This window comes from Theileria annulata, chromosome 1, assembly GCF_000003225.4.
Source record: "Theileria annulata chromosome 1, complete sequence, *** SEQUENCING IN PROGRESS ***".
NCBI lineage: Eukaryota > Apicomplexa > Aconoidasida > Piroplasmida > Theileriidae > Theileria > Theileria annulata.
In genome coordinates, this window is record NC_011129.2 from 1,616,523 (window position 1) to 1,634,867 (window position 18,345).

Consider the following 18,345-nt stretch of genomic DNA (forward strand, 5'->3'; position numbering starts at 1 on the left):
TATATTTGAAGTTAATCATGAAATAAATAATTAGATAGTTTATTCAAATTTAAATAATTAATTGGTAAGGGTGTGACAAGAATTGAATAAACGCAGATACCTAGTGATATGTATAAATTCCTTCCCATGGTACTACTTCCAAAGAAAAACCCTTCAATGAGGTTCGTTGGGTGTGATAGGTTTTTAGGAAACACTTGATTGAGAATGAAAACTGCGTATCGATCAGAATTAAGTGCCATGGTATTGAGTATCAAGGACCAGCTTCCAGTGAGCCTATAAAGGGCGTCAACAATTCCTGAGATGAATGTGACTCCAAACTGGCTGACCCCTTTGAGCAGAAGCAAAAAGGTCACGGGCGGCAAGTGAATAAACCTCAGAGCCTCTCTAAAATCCTAAAAACAATTATTGTCTATTCAACTTACAATCAAGGATTGATACAGTGCTGAGAACCAGTGGTTGAAAATGAGTTTCGGGTTCCCAATGAGATCTACTGCCCAGAGCACTTTGTAAATTTGGTGAATTATTTGGGTCATGTATCTTGTTGTGAAGTGGGACATGAGCACGTATGGAGTACAGCACAGTCTCATAAGTGACTCCTTATTCAGAACAATATGTGCGTCTGAGATGTGTGGAGTCCTCTTAAGTATGTACACCAAGTATCGAACCATCGGGCTGAGTGGTGGAAGTTCGTCTATCAAGATCGTGTCTGACCTCCGCAAGTTAATCACCATAATAATCTTGCCAATCAGGAATCGGGAAATGTTATAACGTGAACCTTTCGAGGAGTCTGAGCCGTACTGTGACATTACCACTTCGCTCAATTTGTACACATCATCATCAAATGATTCCATGTTATCATAGTTAAAGATTCCCACCAAGGGGCCAGAAAACGATTCCATGTTCCGCTCAGACTGCGAAAAGATCGACAAATACTCATCCAACAGCAAAAGCGCAGAGAATATCAATCGAGTGTCCAAGTTTATATTTATTGGCTGAATGTCTATGCTCAAGAGTGATATCTCCTTTATATATTTGTTACTCTTTGTGTTCATCACAATACTTATTACTTCCTTGTTATTATTCGTTATTATATTATGATGTACATACGATGACGCCTTCTTTCTATTTATACTTCCTACAAATTTAACATATATTTATTTTTTATGGATAGTTAAAAATAGTTAGTGTATTAATACCTATATTGAAAATGGAATAGTTTAGAACGGGTTTGAGCATGGTTGGGTAGAAGGAATCAATATCATGTACGTCTGATTGGAGCCATCCAATTGAGAATAGGTTTCGAGTTTCATTGTCTTGGAAGCAGGTACTGAACTTGACCAGGACGAGTGAGAGGTATAGTAATTCCTCGGGTAAATATGAGCATATGCATAATCCAAACCCATTAAGTGACACGTTCAGGGTGTAATCTTTGCTGATGTTAATTAGAACTTGTTTTTGTGGATAGTTTGTGTTGTAAATCGGACTTGCCAGTGGATACGTATGACGCTGGCCAGAACCCCTAGTTGAATATCCACTCCTTCCAGTACTTTTGTTATGTAAATACAATGTTCTAATACTTTTAGTTTCAGATCCTATCGTATTGGTTTTAGATTCAGGCCCAAGAGCATTACTTTTGGAATCCGAGTTGAGTGCAACAACGGTATTTGGATCCGGTTTAATCTGAGTAGACAATTTAGACGGGGCGAAACGACCTGTGCCAATCCTTGAAATGGTCCTAGATGTAGACCTTGAGGTCACTCTCCCAGATAACGGATAAGTATTTGTGGTTATACGGTTGGAGACTCTAATTCCTCTCTGATTTTGTGTATGTTTGAGGTTGTACTTGAACATTTCAAGAAGGTATTGCCTTGGATTGAACTTAATCTCGACGTTTGGTATTTTAATCTGCTTATAAATGTCAAGAACCTTCTTGTTCCTCTTAATTAACTTGTTCAACTTTCCGCACGTGATTATTAAGGCGCGCTGACCCATAATCACACTCGTCTGTGCGTTCAACTTAGCTGTTAAACGCATCTTACCCAACCTTATGTTAAATATTCCACTCATGTTTATACTCTCTACTTTCCCCAAATCTACCAATAACACTCCTTTCACTTTCACCGATACCTTCTCCATCTCGCCTCCTATACCATAACCAAAATGTAAACCATTGCCCACATCACCAATACTGTTAATATTAGCATTACCAGTGTTGTTTTTGATGATTCGACCAATGATATCATTAGTTTTATATTGAATATGATAAAGTTTGATAACGAGCTTTTGTTCCTTGAGTGGGTCATACCAACTGTATTCAGCTCCAGTTTGTATTTCAGGTTCTGGTGATTCTTTATTGGTCTCACGTTGTGTTTTGTGAGAATGGGTAAGGTCATGGGTCGGATACAAAATTTCGCCGTGGGAGAGTATGCCAAGCTGTTGGATGTAAAGATTAAGACCAGTCGAATTTATAATTACCCACTCCGGTTTGGTCGGGCTCGAAAACCTTACCATCTTACAGCCTTTGTGAACTAGAGTCTCAAGCTCGCATAGGCCATACTTGACCATATTACTTTCGATTTTGTTCGAGGGTGGGGCCGGGTTGGGGGTCGCAACGTTAAGGGCATACTTATGGATCGTCTGAGGATAGCGGAACTGCGTTGATGACGAAGGTTTAATTAGGAGCGGCGAGGACCAGAACTTTGTGACACTCGATTTCGTAAAGTGAATTGGGTTGATTCCAGTGACCTGAACGTGAAACTCCCCTTTATTCTGAGGGTGGAACTCCACTGTCATTCCACTATCAATCTTTATCCAACAGCCTGCGGTATAGTCGGAAACACCCAAAGCAGAACTCTTGTGTGTCTTACGGGATCTCCTATCACGTCGGTCCGCCTTTCCTTTTTTACGTGTACGTTTATAGTTTCTTGAATCTAGGATTAGTTTGTTGATGTGCATCTTGTGAACAAACAGGTTGACCATAGTGTAAATCTTTGACATAATTCCTCTTCTCTTAACAGCACTTTTAACAGTTTTCCCAGTCATGTACTCGCGAATCCAAATGTCAAGGTCAAAGTGGTTCGTGATTGTGACCTGGGGCAAAATCTCTATTACCACAGTCCTAAAGAAGGGTGTTGGTGAGATAGAGGTGGCCACCAAGTAATGCAGGTTTGGAAACTCTCTGTTATCCTTGATAGAGCATGGGCTGAATGTGAGGTCAGGGACCATAAACTTGTCACTGATAAGGTGCTGTGGTGAGGTTAACCTGAAAAGGGCTCGTCTGCGAGGGTTGGTTGGATACATATCATATCCGTGTATCATCTTCAGGTTATTCTTCCTAAGTACAAGGTGTAGTCCTGTGTTCGCGAGGTCCTGGGATACCAAACAACATGATTTGCCTCCAAAACACTGAACGTATCTTCCGTCGGAACGAGAGAACAAAATCGGGTAATCCAACCAGTTAACCACCCATTTATCTACGTAAATGTTACACACAATCTGAGAGGAGGCTAGGTAACGTTTTATCACGCCCGTCTTCTCTTTCGATGGCTGAGTTGTCTTTCTAGAAATCTCAACGGATATGGTCAAACTTTTAGGCAACCCTGTGAGCTTACTTTCTGGATCTAGTCCTAAAAACTGGCTCAATTTTTCCTGAATAGACTCCGTCATAATCTCAAAGGTCAGCGATGAGGTTACGTTTTCGTTCCTGAACTGGATTTCGTGGCTGCAGTAGTTCCTGAATAAAATTCGTGCTCTTTTCATGTATGTCTCCAAGTGAACTATAGATCCTGATTTTATTGGCAAATGCCTTCTATATCCTACAAAGTCAAGTTTGTTATAACCTAATCCAGTATCCAAAGGAGACTCTTTTTCCAGTTTAAATGAATCAGTAAGGTTCAAACTTTTCCTCAGGTTTGAAGGCAGAAACTGGGGCTTTGAGGTCGACCTTATCAATTGTGCTGTTGAATCACTTATTGACCTAGAAATATGGAAATGCCCCTCGTTCTCCTCCTCTTGAATCTCCTCCAGATCCAAATGGTCAAAACTTAGGGATTTATGAATTTGAGCGGACTCCTTCGGAGAGTATTCTGTTGGAGCAGAAAGAGCAGAGTAAAGCTCCGGGACCAAAATGTCAATGTCGTATGGAAGCATGTTTTCGATAATCTGACAAGATTCTATGATTAGTTCGTAGCGTTTGATAAGGTGTTTCATTGGGTTCAGCGGTATCTGTGTCTTGTGTACGGTTGTGAATTCAGTTAAGGTTGAGGACAAGACCAAGGGAAACTCTTCATACTCCTTCACAGGTTTGGCTTCAGTCACTACATTTTGTTCTACAGGTTCAACTGAGAGCTGTGCCAACCTTATAAATGGGTTACTAGTCGTACGACTTGAGTGATCATCTACTACCGTAGGATTGTTCCCAGAAGATGAATCACCTGAGATAATTAACGACTGGCCGAGGTGTAGTGTTGGTTGAAATCCAGGTACTGGAACCTTTATTCTCTGTCCCTCAAACGAGGATATAATGTGCAAACTTGCCTCCTTACTCAGTAATACATCGCAGTATATCCCGGAATCACCTGAAAATTTGTCAAATCCCGCCTCAGATGGACTAGCTGAATCCATTTCCATGTTCCCATAATTATTGTCAAAGTCAGATAACAATGAAACACATATCGTATTATTCCCGTATAATATCCAAGTTAACGGTATAAAAACTCTACTTACTTCACTCACATTTCCCCTCAATATTATGTACTGGTCGTTTGTCTGACGTTTAGATTCATGTTCCTGGACTACAACTTTATCACCCGAATTATGTTCATCTGCACACACAGGAGATGGAAGTATAATTTTAACTAGTTTGTGGTCTGTTAGAGCTGAAATGGGCTTGAAAATCTTATCTGTTTCATGGAATTTTTTGTGCCTAAAGTATGACTTTTCAATTTGTTTTTCTGGAATTTGGGGCTTTTCAACTTCAATTTTAAGAATTTGGTCCCTGTATGCAATTTTATTATTTGGTGGTTTAACTGTTGGGAATATGACCAAATTTTGCATCGACTTATTAACCACTGAAATTCCAGAAGACAAATATATGTTTATTGAGGAGTTGATTGTGATTGAGGTTCCAAGTGACATTTTCTGGGACACTCTTACCATCAAATATGCGTAATGAAATGTGAATTCAGTGTCCTTTATTCCAGCTATCCTCTTAAAATAATCCTTTAGGATATTTCCAAATCCAATCTTCTTATAACCATTGGCATAAATCACGTCGTTTTTACCGGGTTCAGTCGGGTTCAATTCCTGAGCAGATCCATCTTCGTCTACATTCGGTGAATCATTCTCATCAACTAAATGATCATTCTCAGTTATTAAGGGATTTAAGATCAGTTTGAACATGATTTGAGTGTTATTATCATTGAAATCAAGCTGTGTTGATGAGATTTCATAATATTTATTATCGATTTGGACTCTTATTAAAAAGGGTTCAAGTACACCATAATGTGAAGTTGGCAAACAAATGGACTTACCAGGACCCAACAATACCCAGCTATAAGTATCTTCTCCTGTCAAATTTTCCATTTCCTTATCAATTGCTGTGCTTGACACGTTCCTCTTCATCTCAGGCAGTCCTTCAGAATTACTTGTCTGAATCATATTAGACTTTATTGCAAGTAATATAGGTATTCCTAGGTCGTTGTAGAAACTTGATACGTTTTCAGTTGAAGGACTCCCAAATACATTCGAATGGCCCAATCGACCAACATGAACCACATTATGTTCAATTTGTACGTTATATATATCATTATTTGCTGTGATTTTGTCAAATTCGTCCATCTGGTCTGTCTGTTTATTGGATTGTTTTTGTCCAGCGTCCTGGTCAAGTTTGAAATGTGAAAAATACAGTGGCTCAACCCTCTTAATGCCATAGAAATTAATGTCGGAAATGGTCTTCAAAAGATTAGAAATAACCGAGTTGACGTCAATTACTCCCGAGGGCTGAAGAAGTCCGTTGAAATATCTGTAAATTAGGTATTTCGTAAGATTCTCTAGGGTGGTCATAGTGCTGATAGGTAAACAGTACAGGTCAGCCAGATTCTCAGGTTCAAATGCCGAGGTAAGATTACTCAGTCTGCTGTCGATGAACATTTTACTTAATCTCAAATCCATTGACAATTTATCTAAAATAATTTTATTATCATAAAACTCACTCAAAATTCCATCTGACGAATCTTTCGACATCCTTGACAAACTGTCCGAATAATCTCTTAACTTTGATGCAGTATACTCCCTTGATAACTTCAGTGTATATTCTGAAAATTCTTTCGACTGTTTTATTGTGTGTTCAATCAGATTAATTGTTGAAGTGTCGAATTTACTTGATATTTTCGGCACGTAGTCGTGAATTGTGTACTTGGTAACTGAGTCTAACAGTTTTGACTCATCAATTGAGTACTGCAGTAGCATTTGTTTCAACTTAAGCATCACTGTGAAGTATGAAAGAAGTCCAAAATAGCACTCTGCTGCGTTCAGTGTAACGTTGACGTTAATCCAGGATGATTCAAGTCTCGAAAATAATTTACATGCAAGTGAGGGTTTGTAACCTGCGAGACTAACAGTGAACGTTTCAACTGCCATTTCTCTATTTCCATCTTTACACAGATCAAACGTTGCGCTAGTTTTAAATCTAAACTGTACAAAGTTTTTTACATTTTCTCTGAAAAAGTGGCCAATTTCACGGTCCTCACCATCAAATTCCTCTTCCTCCTCTAATCAAATGATGAACAATAGCTAGAATCAATGAATAATGTGCTAACTAAATAACTAAAGTAAAAACTGTTACAAATTAATTATAACATATGGTATATAAACAAAAAATACCTTCTGGGCTTAAAAGTTTATTAAATGATGATATGGATGGTATTTTCTCAACGTCAATAACCTCATCTACGTGTAAAATATCTCCAAGGCCTATCTTATGTGGCTCCTCTTCATCTGAGACTCCTATCAAGTTTTCTGGCTTCTCTTCAAGGTTAGATCTACTTTTTATACTATATTTTACATTTTTTCTTCTAGAATCCTTCTTAGTCAATACCAAAGGTTCACGCATTGAATTATCTGATGAGATAGTACCAGGTGGGCAACTAGGTTTCAACATACCCTTATTTGAACTTACAGAATTCCGATCCTTCACTTCAAAAGATGTGTTTACAGAAGAAACCCTTGTGGTGGTACCTTCTGGTAACTCAGTGCTCGAACCACCTTGATAAGAGGTAGTGGCATCCTGTGAATGTTGGACAATAATGTGAGTATCCGTAATGAGGTTTGTGGCGGATTTCCTCATTGCATGAGAAAGCGATGAGGTTGAAATCTCAAGAACTCCTCCCCTAAGTATACCTGAAAACTGCTCCAAGTATGAGTTATTCTCACGCTCAATTTCTCCAACGTTTTGGAAGTTGTCCACCTTGTTCAGGAGCGGATCGTTAAACCAAATGCCCCTTCTAGTATCTTGATATCCTAAATTTAGTGTCGGGAGCCTAGATCTGGCTTCCAAATATTCACAGTCGAAAATGTTGTTGATCCATAGCCAAAGTCCAGTGTCCTCAAGCGTGAGTGCAAAGACGTGCTTCATAGAAGTGTTAACATCGCTTGAAAGCTCAAAGTTGATCAGTTCTAGTTCTACTGATAAGCCAATACTAACAGTCGACAACAGTCTAATTAAAATGCCCTGATCATCATGGTCATCGTATTCAGACGTTGAGGACATGAGTTCGTCCTTCTCCAAGTATTTTTGGTACTTTTCGTAGTCCTCTTTGCAATCGTAATAACTGTCTGAAACTGAGGTTGGCCTATAGTTAAGTGAATTTGTCCGTCCTTGGGATCCTGAGCTAAAACTTCTGTGGATTTCGATGCTTGAGGTCTGGCGCATTATTGTATTTGAGCCATAACTTTCATCATCTACGTTTGTACTGTCTCTTCGAACGTCAATACTTGTGCTATGTCTTCTAATATTGTAATCAGAATTCAGAGAATCAGGCGGCAAATCAGACGAAATGTTTGATCTTGGTGCTCGTGACTTTTTAAAATTGTAAGAGTTCAACAGATCAAAATCAAACTGTGTGTCAAAGTCATAATCCGAAGTCCTAGAATGTGTTTGGTTACTTGAAATGCTTCTGAAGTTAGTCCAAGACTCCTTCGATGATAATGGTGAATTACGGTCATATCCACTAGTTTTCCTACTCATATCTCTTTCCATACCTTCACTCTGATCACTAACTGCCTCCAATTGCAATTGTATCTGTGATGAAGTTGAAAAGAGGCTGGTGATTCTGATTTTTTCGCGATTATTCTCATCTTCGTTACACAGGCTCAGAAACTTATCTGAGGCATGAAGCACAAGAGTGTATTGGTGTTCGTAGAGATTTATGAGGGAAAGAAGCAGTGCGAACAAGTCAATAAGACACAGCATATCTACGCAATTGACTACTATATTCAAAGGCTCCAGCTTAAGGTGTACTGAGACTGACTGAGGCATTATTTGATTTGACCACATATTCCTGTTATTTCCGTACAAATAAAACACCATGGTCAATGTTGATCTAAATGGGTCTATTATTTTACTTGTGTTCAGGTTGGTTATGTCGAATAGGCTATTTTTGGCTAGATTTAGAAGTGGCTGGTACTTCTTATCTGATATCAGGCTCATCTTTATAAACTTTATGAACTTTGCTCTGTTTATTCTAAATTCGTTAGATAAATCTAGGTATACGTCGCATAGTGTATATCCCGAGGGTGTTAGAATTACTCCTGAGGCCTCTCTTGTAATCTTTATTGACACATTTCTGGACATTAATTTGACCTCAAATACACAGGGCATGAAACGCGACCAGCCTTCAAAGAGCTTATCTATACTATTCTTGCAGTACAAGTCAAACTTGGCGTTTCTGTACACATTTGGTGATTGATCTTCCGATTCCTTATTCTCTTGTTTTGGCAGGCTAACTCTAGTGTGTGTCAGGTACAAAGAACCCTGACCTGTTATGTTAAGTGTGATTGGGTATATCATGTACGCCTTTCTGTTCTTATCATGTATTATATTCCTCACAAATGCCCATCTCACAGACGTTTTATCCTTAATTTTTCTAGCCTCTGAACTCGACTTATTACTATCAACGCTAGATTTATTACTATCCATACTGGATTTACTACTACTTGCCATTGTCTTCATCCTGATATTGGGTTTCTTAAGTTCCGATCTTTTCACAGAATCTTGAGGACCAAGATTCACAGTTTTATGGTAGAGATATTTGAGGAAGTAGCCGTAGCCTGTCCAGGCGCTCTCTGTAAACAGGTTTAACGAGCTGATTCCCACGTGGATGTGGAAGGAGAAAGTCTTTTCCGAGTGAATCTGAGGTTCATAGAACTTATTATGTTGGGTTGCACTTTTTTGTTTCGAGGTGGTATCTGGATAATTTGAGCTATAAGTTGGTTGATCAACTATGGTTTCGTCATCCTCTTCCACATTCACACTACCTGTCACACTCGTTGTCCCGGAACTACTTGTTGAGCTTGAAGAGCTTGATGAACTACCAGAGTTTTCAGTTGTGTAACTATCGTCTGTAGATGTAGAGCTACTCAGGTTGTCTGTATAATCTGTATAATATCTGTCCTTTGAAACATTATGACGAGTTTCGTTTGGTTTATTTTTGCTAATGTTATCCTTTATATATGCGTGAATTGAGTTTAGGTATGTGGTTATAGACTCCATAATCTCGAGCGGTAATGTTACTATCGAGCTTGACACGTATATGCTACAGTTCCTTGTTGTGCCGGATATTAGAGATAAACTTACAAAACAAGGGCACCCCCCAAAAAATAGCTTCAATGGTTCGTAATTCAGAATAGACCCATCCTTTTTACTTTCACCAGACTCTGCTCCTTCTTCATCACACTCATTATCACCTGGGTCCTCATAATCATCTTTATACTCTTCTATTATTTTACTCACTGAAGTTTCGGCAATATCACTGGCTGAACAACTAAATGAGGCCGTTCCCGTGAGGTGAGACTTCGTCGTCGTGCACGATTTAGTATCAAAAAGGTACATTTCTTCCAAATCTACTTGAGACAACTGTTTTTTATTTTTCTTTATGTTGGTCAACTCGTCCATTATACGCTCCAGATTCTCCTGGTCATCCACGTTGTAGATGTGGTTATGGGAGTGTGCATCGAAATCCATTGTTGCATTAATATACCTCTGAACTCGTTTGTAGTAGTTGTACACTGTCTCACTGACTGTGTTTGACCTTCTATTCATGGCATTTCTGCTCATTCTTAAACTAGACTTAAATTCGTCATACTGCCTCTTAACTTTAAGCCATGACCACATCATTGTTGTGTTTCCTCCTGAAAACAACGTCGACATGTACAATGGCACACAGTTAGACTGATCTTCCACTTCCATAGAACCGATATATGAGCATATTCTCTCAATTTTGGTATCTAAAAAGCCAACTTTAAACCCGAAACCTGTCAGTTTTATGCTGAACAGCGGGGTTGAGATCCCGTAAAACTTAACATAATCTTCCATTTTAGAGAAATCAAGAAAAGTATCTCCCTCTCTGGTGCTATAGCTAGTGCTCATTATTTTATTTGTACTATCACGACTCGTTGATACTGAACTTTCTTTCTCATTCCCAACCTCATCTTGTGTTTCTCTTGAAGATCCTTTTCTAGAATACTTTCCACTTTCACTTGTCTTGTAATAACTGTTCTTGGTGTTAAATGTTATAAGTCTTTTAAAGGTCAGATTAAGGAAGTTCATTTTAATTTCATACTTAATGAAGCCCTTAGTTCTCTTGCTCATCTGTGATTCTTGCAAGAGGTTCCAGTTATAGTATGCATTTAACATTACGTCTTCAAAATAGTCTGCATCGCTTTTTTTCGCCTTCAACTTCTTTATATAATTGTTGTTGTGGTATTTGTTTACGAATTTTTTATAATTCCGATCATTCGACTTGATATCCTGTTCGGAAACTACATCCAGCTTTATTGCGTACTTTAATATAATCTGCTTATAATCTGATAGTGAACAGATTAACCCTACCATATCCACATCTCTCAGGCTTATATATATGCTTCCTATATCTAGTGATGCTATTAGGTTTGGGTTATTTTGCGGGACTAGGTTTGTCAAAGTTTTGACTACTAATTTAACATCTCTGTCTATTTTTAGGATATTGACTTTATTTTCAAAGTACTTCATGAATCCTCTCATATTACCTATTTTATCTAGGTACTTTGTCTTTATTCTCAAGACGGACTTGAGATAGTTGTTTAGTGATATACTGCATTTTTTACCCATGTACACGCTACGTTCGTTTAGTATTATGACGCTGTTCAAGCAGTCCACTTTAAATCCTGATATTGAGCAGAAGTGCAGGTCATATCCATCCTGTTCCAACTCTTCTGCGTAATTATTTGAATACAAGCTTATATAATTATTCAAAGTATTATAGTTAAGGGTATCATAATCATTCTGGTTATTCTGTTCATATCCTGGGTTGCATTCTCTGAAATTTTCATTATCTTTGAAATTTTTGTAATAGTCTACTTGCGGACTTGGTCCGAAATAATATGTTTTTTTGCTTCTCAGCATGTTAAATCCATTGTTTAAACAGTTCCCATCGTGAACTGTATCTGAATACACTGAACCTTCTGTATCTAAGGAATTCGTGTCTGAGGACTCTGTCGTGTAAATACTTGAGTTTCTCGATATTTGGTTCACAATACTTCTCGTTATCGTCTTAACTGTTAATACGTCCAGACTCACTGAATATGTGAAGTAGGATCCCCTTAAATTAACGTCAAACATCAGAAATATTCCCTTGTCAATGTCAATATTGAAATCGTAGTTTAAATACGAGACTGAACCTTCTAGTATAATTCTTTGGTATTCTATTCCCAAATCCACCAATTCATACACTACTGAGTCCTCCTTTGACAAGTATTCTTGTCTTCTTACTTTATCATCGATGATAATTGGACACGTTGAGGAATATCTATCCATGTTATACTTATATATTCTCAGAATATGGTTCAATTCATCTATGATTGGGAAATGCATAAAAAGATCTGAGTCCATGTGGAACCGGAACCTGATATCTGAGGTTTCCGGTAGTCTAAAATGTTCATAATCCACTGACATGTAGAACACTGGAGGCAGGAAATTTTTTTGATCTTCATCTCCCAGAAACAGTGAAATGATATTCTTTTTGCCTCTTTTCAGGGGTTCCACATTACAATCACCACATGTAAGAAGTATACATGGAGTTCCTGTCAGAATATCGCATATGCACTTGCTTTCATATGAATCATCTTCGTTTGTTATAACTCCTTCCAGTTCAGTTGGTCCTGTTATATAGTCATTAACATCTTTTACTGATATTTCAAGTGAGAACACTGTGAATGGAGAAACTTCAAATTCTATGAACTGACTCCCGTCACGCCCAAATGTATCCTGGTAAAATATATGCAATCCACTTGCTGACAATATATATCCCTTTACATTCGTTTTATCTATAAATTTTTTTATTTAAATAGTTATATATGTTGTGTGAATAATTTATTTATAAAAAATACCTGATGAAGTGTGCATATTATTTGTTACTATGATTCTGGAGTTTATGAAAAGCACATCCACTGCCAAGTCCACTGTGAATGTATGTTGTGTTGATATCTTCTTCAGTGAGTTTATCATTTCTCCATGAATGACTTGTTTTGACACGATTTCATACATTCCTTCAACGAATTTGAGTCTTTCTCTTATCTTTGATTTTGTCTGTCCTGATTTACTTGAATCGACGGTGTTGAATGATGAGCAGATGTTTGCGAAAAAAGCGTTAGTTATACACTCGTTTATATTAGTGCCCAACTTCCTAAACAATGAGCTCTTGGTGTATCCACTTATAAGTTTGCTCAAACCATATGTTGCTCTACTTCTCAATACTCTTATTGCCTAAATACATTTAATAATTACCGTAGTCTATTGTTTACATAAAATAAATAGTTGGGAATATTTTTTTATACCTGGTATGAGTGCAAGATTTCGAAATCAGATATAAATAGACTTAGTGCTTTTCCCGTCAATACTTTGTTTGTTCTATCCGTGGTTAATGTTGAGTCTTCTCTATATAAGATCTGTTCAATTGCTGAGGAACGATTAGTTTTATTTTCTTCTTCCTTTATTTCATATGGGTTCTCTTCATTCGGGTTCGACAACAAAAACTGTGGCCAATATTCCATATATAGTTGTTCGTTTTCTGGGCTGGCTCTTGGGTCTTCAAAACTGTATGCAATTCCTGAGATCCAATAAGTAAATTTGAAAACGTTATGGTTAATGAGGTTAAATACACATTCAATTTGTTCCTTAGACATGATGATATTAACGTCCTCGAATACCAAGAACACTGTACACATTGGGAGATATTCGTTTTTCACTGTTGACGCTCTTCCGTACTTCGATCCCCACTCTGATAAGCTGGATGTGTACTTTTTGGTAGGAAGAACTGGGTATGTACAGAAAAAGAACGAACCGAGCCCCTTGAAATCTCTCGTATTCAAAATGTAGTTATGTTCTAGTCCTTTTAATCCCTCTATAAAAAGATCTATTTGTTCCTTATGGCCACTTTTTAGTACGTATGTAATACATGTCCACTCTTCATTATCGTATAAAAATGGATCATCAAAATTACTACTTGTATCAACTGTTGTTGGTGTATCCAAGTTTCTTTCAGTTTCAATAACTTTAGACTCGAAATTAATGGTTCTTTCAGGTGTTTGAACTTCATTATCATCAGTTTCAGACTCAACGACTTCTTCTTCCTCTTCAGAGTGTTCATATTCCTCATCTTCATCTCCATCACCATCAGAATATTCAGATTCTGTTAACTCTTCTTCAGAATAATCATTATCTATAAGTTCCTCGACTTCGGATTCATGACCCTCATCGGTTAAACTTTCTAAATTAGTACTTGATCTTAAAGATTCCATTTTAACGACTTTTGGAGCTTCTACACCATTTTCTGAAGTTTTAGTCGACTCATCTTTTATTTTAAGTTTAGATGGATCATTATTCTCCTTTGGTGTTGGTTGGTTAGATAATAGTTCGAGTCTTTTTTCAAGGCCTAACAAAATTTCCTCAACTTCCAAATTATCTTCATTTGGATTCACAGTTGAACTTTCTTTATCATTTGGTTTAGAATCTTGTGTTTTAGAACCTTCATCTACATCATCAAAAGCTGAGAAATTGGGGTCAAAGTATGCATTTTGGCTTCGTCTTCTTAACGCATTGTTTATCATTTCAGACGAAGACTTAGTGGACTTTTCATCTTTTTCTCTTATTTTACAGAATTTTGACAGGTGTATTCTCCAGCTGTTACTAACGATAACTTTTCTTTTATTATCACTAGTTTCTTTTCCCGATTTTCCTGTAGATTCAAGTCCGGAACCGTTTTTAAGAAAGTTTGTTATAAAGAAATCCTGGTCCGACCTATATGGTTTAAAGCTCGATCTGCCAAACGTCTTCTTCCTCTTTTTAAGTAAATTAACTTTATCAGTAGCGTTTGGAGTCCTTGATTTTCGGATTGTCCTCATATATTTGTTGGGGATACTGGTGTTATATTGTACATTATTTGACTTATCCCAGACTGTATTATTAAAATTATCTTGATCTAATTCCACTTCTTCGAACTGACTGCAGTTAATAGAATGCTTTGTTGTGACTAAATAATCCAACACACTAGAAAATAGTTTAGTGTATACATGGTTTGTGTGCTTAATTACCTTTCGTACTTTTTCCTTTCCAGAATTGTCTTGATATTTTTCAAATTTATCACGGTATTCTGAAAAGCTTTCTGAGGATCTATTAAACAATTTCGAGAAATATGTCCGTCTTCTATTTCTTTTAAATGTCTTGCTCAGTCTGATTAGATATGACTCATTTTTGTTATGTTCATCATTTTCTGTTTCATTTATATCACACTCAATGTCATTTAAATTTATCGTTTCTATATTTTTGGCTGCATGTTTAAGATGTGACAACGGGTCCAGTTGGTCTATATACATTCCAAATCCTTCCAAATCAATGGTTCTGTGCTTAATTGATTGAGGTAGTTTTCCGTCATTTGTAAAAAGGCTCTGAAATGGAAAATCGATGTCAATTTCGTTGGAATTGTCCAGGTTTAATTTGAAGAATGCGTTTTTGACTACCATTCCGAACGCGTATGCTACATTGTTATTTGTTGTGTAGTCCTCAACTCTGAAGTGGATGTTATGTATGGTCACTTCCAAAGTATCCAGGAATGACAGTACTGTATTCCACATGAATCCTTGTCCCTAAAATGGATTTTAATAATTTTTATAATTTACCTCAAGTTGGTTTACTAGTAGTTCTAAGCTTTCTGCTGAAAGTATAGCGATTTTCGTTGACAGGTATTCATCTCTGTATTCTTCTGGGTCCCATTGGCTTTCTGGTTTCGTCGTCATAAGGAGGAGTAGGTCCGATATATCCAAACTAAGATTTTTTCTCGACAGTGAAATAATTGGGATTTGAATTTTTATGACAACAGAACCAAGAAATCTAAATATTTATTTAGGATAATAAGTGAAATATCTTATATATATATATATTTATGTAGGTAGGAAAATACCCAAAGGTTAGATGAAAGGGGAGTTCTAAAATATCGAAAATATCTGGTCTTAGGTGTAGGCCGTTCAAAACTATTTTTCCTCCCAAAAGGTTCATCTGTGCTAGTTTACTTTGATCAATACCTTCAATATAGGAATCAAAGACATTGTTCAACAGCTGGATGATCTTATCTTCAAACATTTTGACTTATTCTTGTAAATTATTGGTTTTTTGTCAATAATTTCTTTTAATTATTAGGCCCAAACTATCAAATTGGACCATCTAAATTGATTTTATTAAATCTTTAGGTTAACATAATTAGTTATTAGCATTATTAAAACATTGATAATTTCATTTGAAATGTGTAAAATCTTAGAAAAAAGATCAATCTTCGATTTATTATTACTATTGATATCATATATTAAAATTAGAACTATATTACAAGGTGGTATGAAAAATTAAACTGCAAATTTATTATCCGAATTTTATTTGGTTTATATACATTATAAGAAAAACTAAATTATGGTTAAGACAATGTCAAAAGTCTACACAGTAGGTTATCTTATGGTTAAATTTTGGAATTTTTTAAAATAACTGAATATTATTAAAATTCATGTTGAGTATGTTCTACATTAGTCTAAAAAAGGGAAATGTGCAAATCTATGTTACAAAAATTAGAAGAATCGAGTTTATACACATAAAAAATAAAAATAAAGATACATTGAAATCAATGTAATCGACATTAATAAATGTGTTGCAATGTGTAAAATTTTCGTCAGATCGTTCCGTAACCTCACATCATGCATCAAAAGGTTCAAATTAATCGGAAGATACTCATTTCAATTTATAAAAATTCATTATTTAATTTCCGATATTATTATGTAGGTTCAAATTCCAACTTTTCCAGCTTTTAAAGTCTTTTAGTTCGGATGATGATTCTTTTGCATCCTTCATTTTAATACATTTATTTTTTCTTTCTATAACAAGATAAATTTGCTTTTTCTAACTTCAATTTTAAATAATCTATTTTGATTTGTGTTCGAAATGGCCGATTTGAACAATTCTTCCGAGACCTTTAGGGTTGACCCTGCTGTTCTTAAGGAGTTTGAAATGAAGTCAAACATGTCGAATTTACATATAGGAATAACTACAAACGACGAAGTTATTAAAAAAATATTCCGCTCACTTGTGGAGCCCATAACTTTGTTCGGTGAGGGTAACTACGAGCGAAGAGAACGACTTAAAAGGCTTCTTTTACAAAACTATGATAACTATTTTAGAGGAAAGGAGATTGAGGTTGCAATTTCCTCTTCAGCAGAGGCCAACAACTTCTATCAAGTTCTTAAGATGTTTAACATCGACATGTCAAATCTTTTTAACAAGAAGGGTAGATTCGCTGACTTCACCCCTTTTCAATATGACACTTCTGAAACTGGTGATAAGGAACTGTTTTACACTGAGGGAGATGAGAATGTCAAGCATTTTAGAGCTTCTTTGGCACACTACTCTTGGAATCGCAGCGTCAAGCGTAAGATGCTTCTTCACAAGTATAGGTCTGACTGTGATCAATATGAGCATAAAGATGAGGTTGAGAACTATGGAAACTTCCTGACTGAGTCGATGTCTATGGCATATTCTCAACTTGCGTCCACGAGGCCCCTTACCATGGCTAAATTTTCTCCAAATTCCAGGTACATAGCCTCAAGTAGCTACGGTGGGGAGATTAACATTTTTGACTGCAATGATTCAAAGTATAAACAGGTTGTCAGTTTGTCAAATGACACTAACGAAATGGCTCGCTGTTTTGATTGGAACTATAACTCGAATCATGTTTGTTACGATAGAGTTCACCCGAGTAGCATAGCTGATAACGACCTTCTTTTGATCTCTGGCGGCTCAGGTGGCACTCTCAGTTTATGGAAACCATTCTCTAAAATCAAGGATGAAGAGTTTGAAAAATGTCTACACACTAGTAAATGCCACGATTTAAGGGTGAATAGAGTAGTTTTTCATCCTTGCAACAATTTTGTGGCTTCTAGCTCTGAGGATGAAACTGTTGTTCTCTTTGACCTCGAAAAATTATCTGAGGTTTACGTCCAGGAAGGCCACTCACACTCAGTTTATGGTCTCGCTATAAACGGTGATGGAAATTTAATCGCATCCGGTGATCAACATGGAGTTCTTTTAATTTTTGACCTTCGTACTGGTAAACATATTTTTCAGCAGTGTATTCACAATGCTGATATTACTGGCATAAATTTCCATCCTCTTCTATCGCATATTTTCGCCACAAGTTCTTCTGATAATTCGGTTAAAATCTTTGATTTAAGGAAGTTTCGTCCCATTACTTCTCTTTTAACTCACACCAAATTGGTCAGTGATCTTCAGTTCGAGCCACTTTACGGTAGGTTTCTTGCCACCAGTTCCTTTGACACTCACTTGAAAATTTGGGACACTTCTCTTTACAAGTGTCGTAAGGTTTTGACTAATGACGACAACCGTGTGATGGGTTTGCATATTTCTCCTGACGGCAGTTCTATTGTTTCCGCTGGATACGACCGTACTTGGCGTCTTTTTAGGCCAACATCAGAGTATGTTCATGATTTTAAGTTATATAAAACTTTCTCTTAATTTATTTTAAAATGTATATACATGTA

The 18,345-nt window shown here is 36.7% G+C and overlaps 2 protein-coding genes across 2 annotated transcripts, besides 1 other annotated feature; one reads left to right on the forward strand and one right to left on the reverse strand.

Annotated features, from left to right (window-relative positions):
• Nucleotides 1-11: 11 nt before the first annotated feature.
• Nucleotides 12-15,889, reverse strand: TA20620 (uncharacterized protein; the record flags this gene model as incomplete). The annotated part of the gene is made up of 8 exons (XM_949190.1): nt 12-392; nt 423-1,135; nt 1,197-6,770; nt 6,883-12,579; nt 12,643-13,018; nt 13,090-15,396; nt 15,430-15,640; nt 15,711-15,889. 8 exons carry the CDS (start codon nt 15,887-15,889, stop codon nt 12-14), a joined length of 15,438 nt encoding a protein of 5,145 aa, XP_954283.1.
• Nucleotides 45-113: a sequence feature (1 probable transmembrane helix predicted for TA20620 by TMHMM2.0 at aa 5113-5135).
• Nucleotides 15,890-16,447: 558 nt separating the features above from the next.
• On the forward strand, nt 16,448-18,319 carry TA20625 (u4/u6 small nuclear ribonucleoprotein, putative; the record flags this gene model as incomplete). The annotated part of the gene is made up of 3 exons (XM_949191.1): nt 16,448-16,500; nt 16,574-16,603; nt 16,768-18,319. The coding sequence occupies 3 exons, from the start codon at nt 16,448-16,450 to the stop codon at nt 18,317-18,319; spliced, it is 1,635 nt and encodes a 544-aa protein (XP_954284.1).
• Between the last annotated feature and the right edge of the window lie 26 nt (nt 18,320-18,345).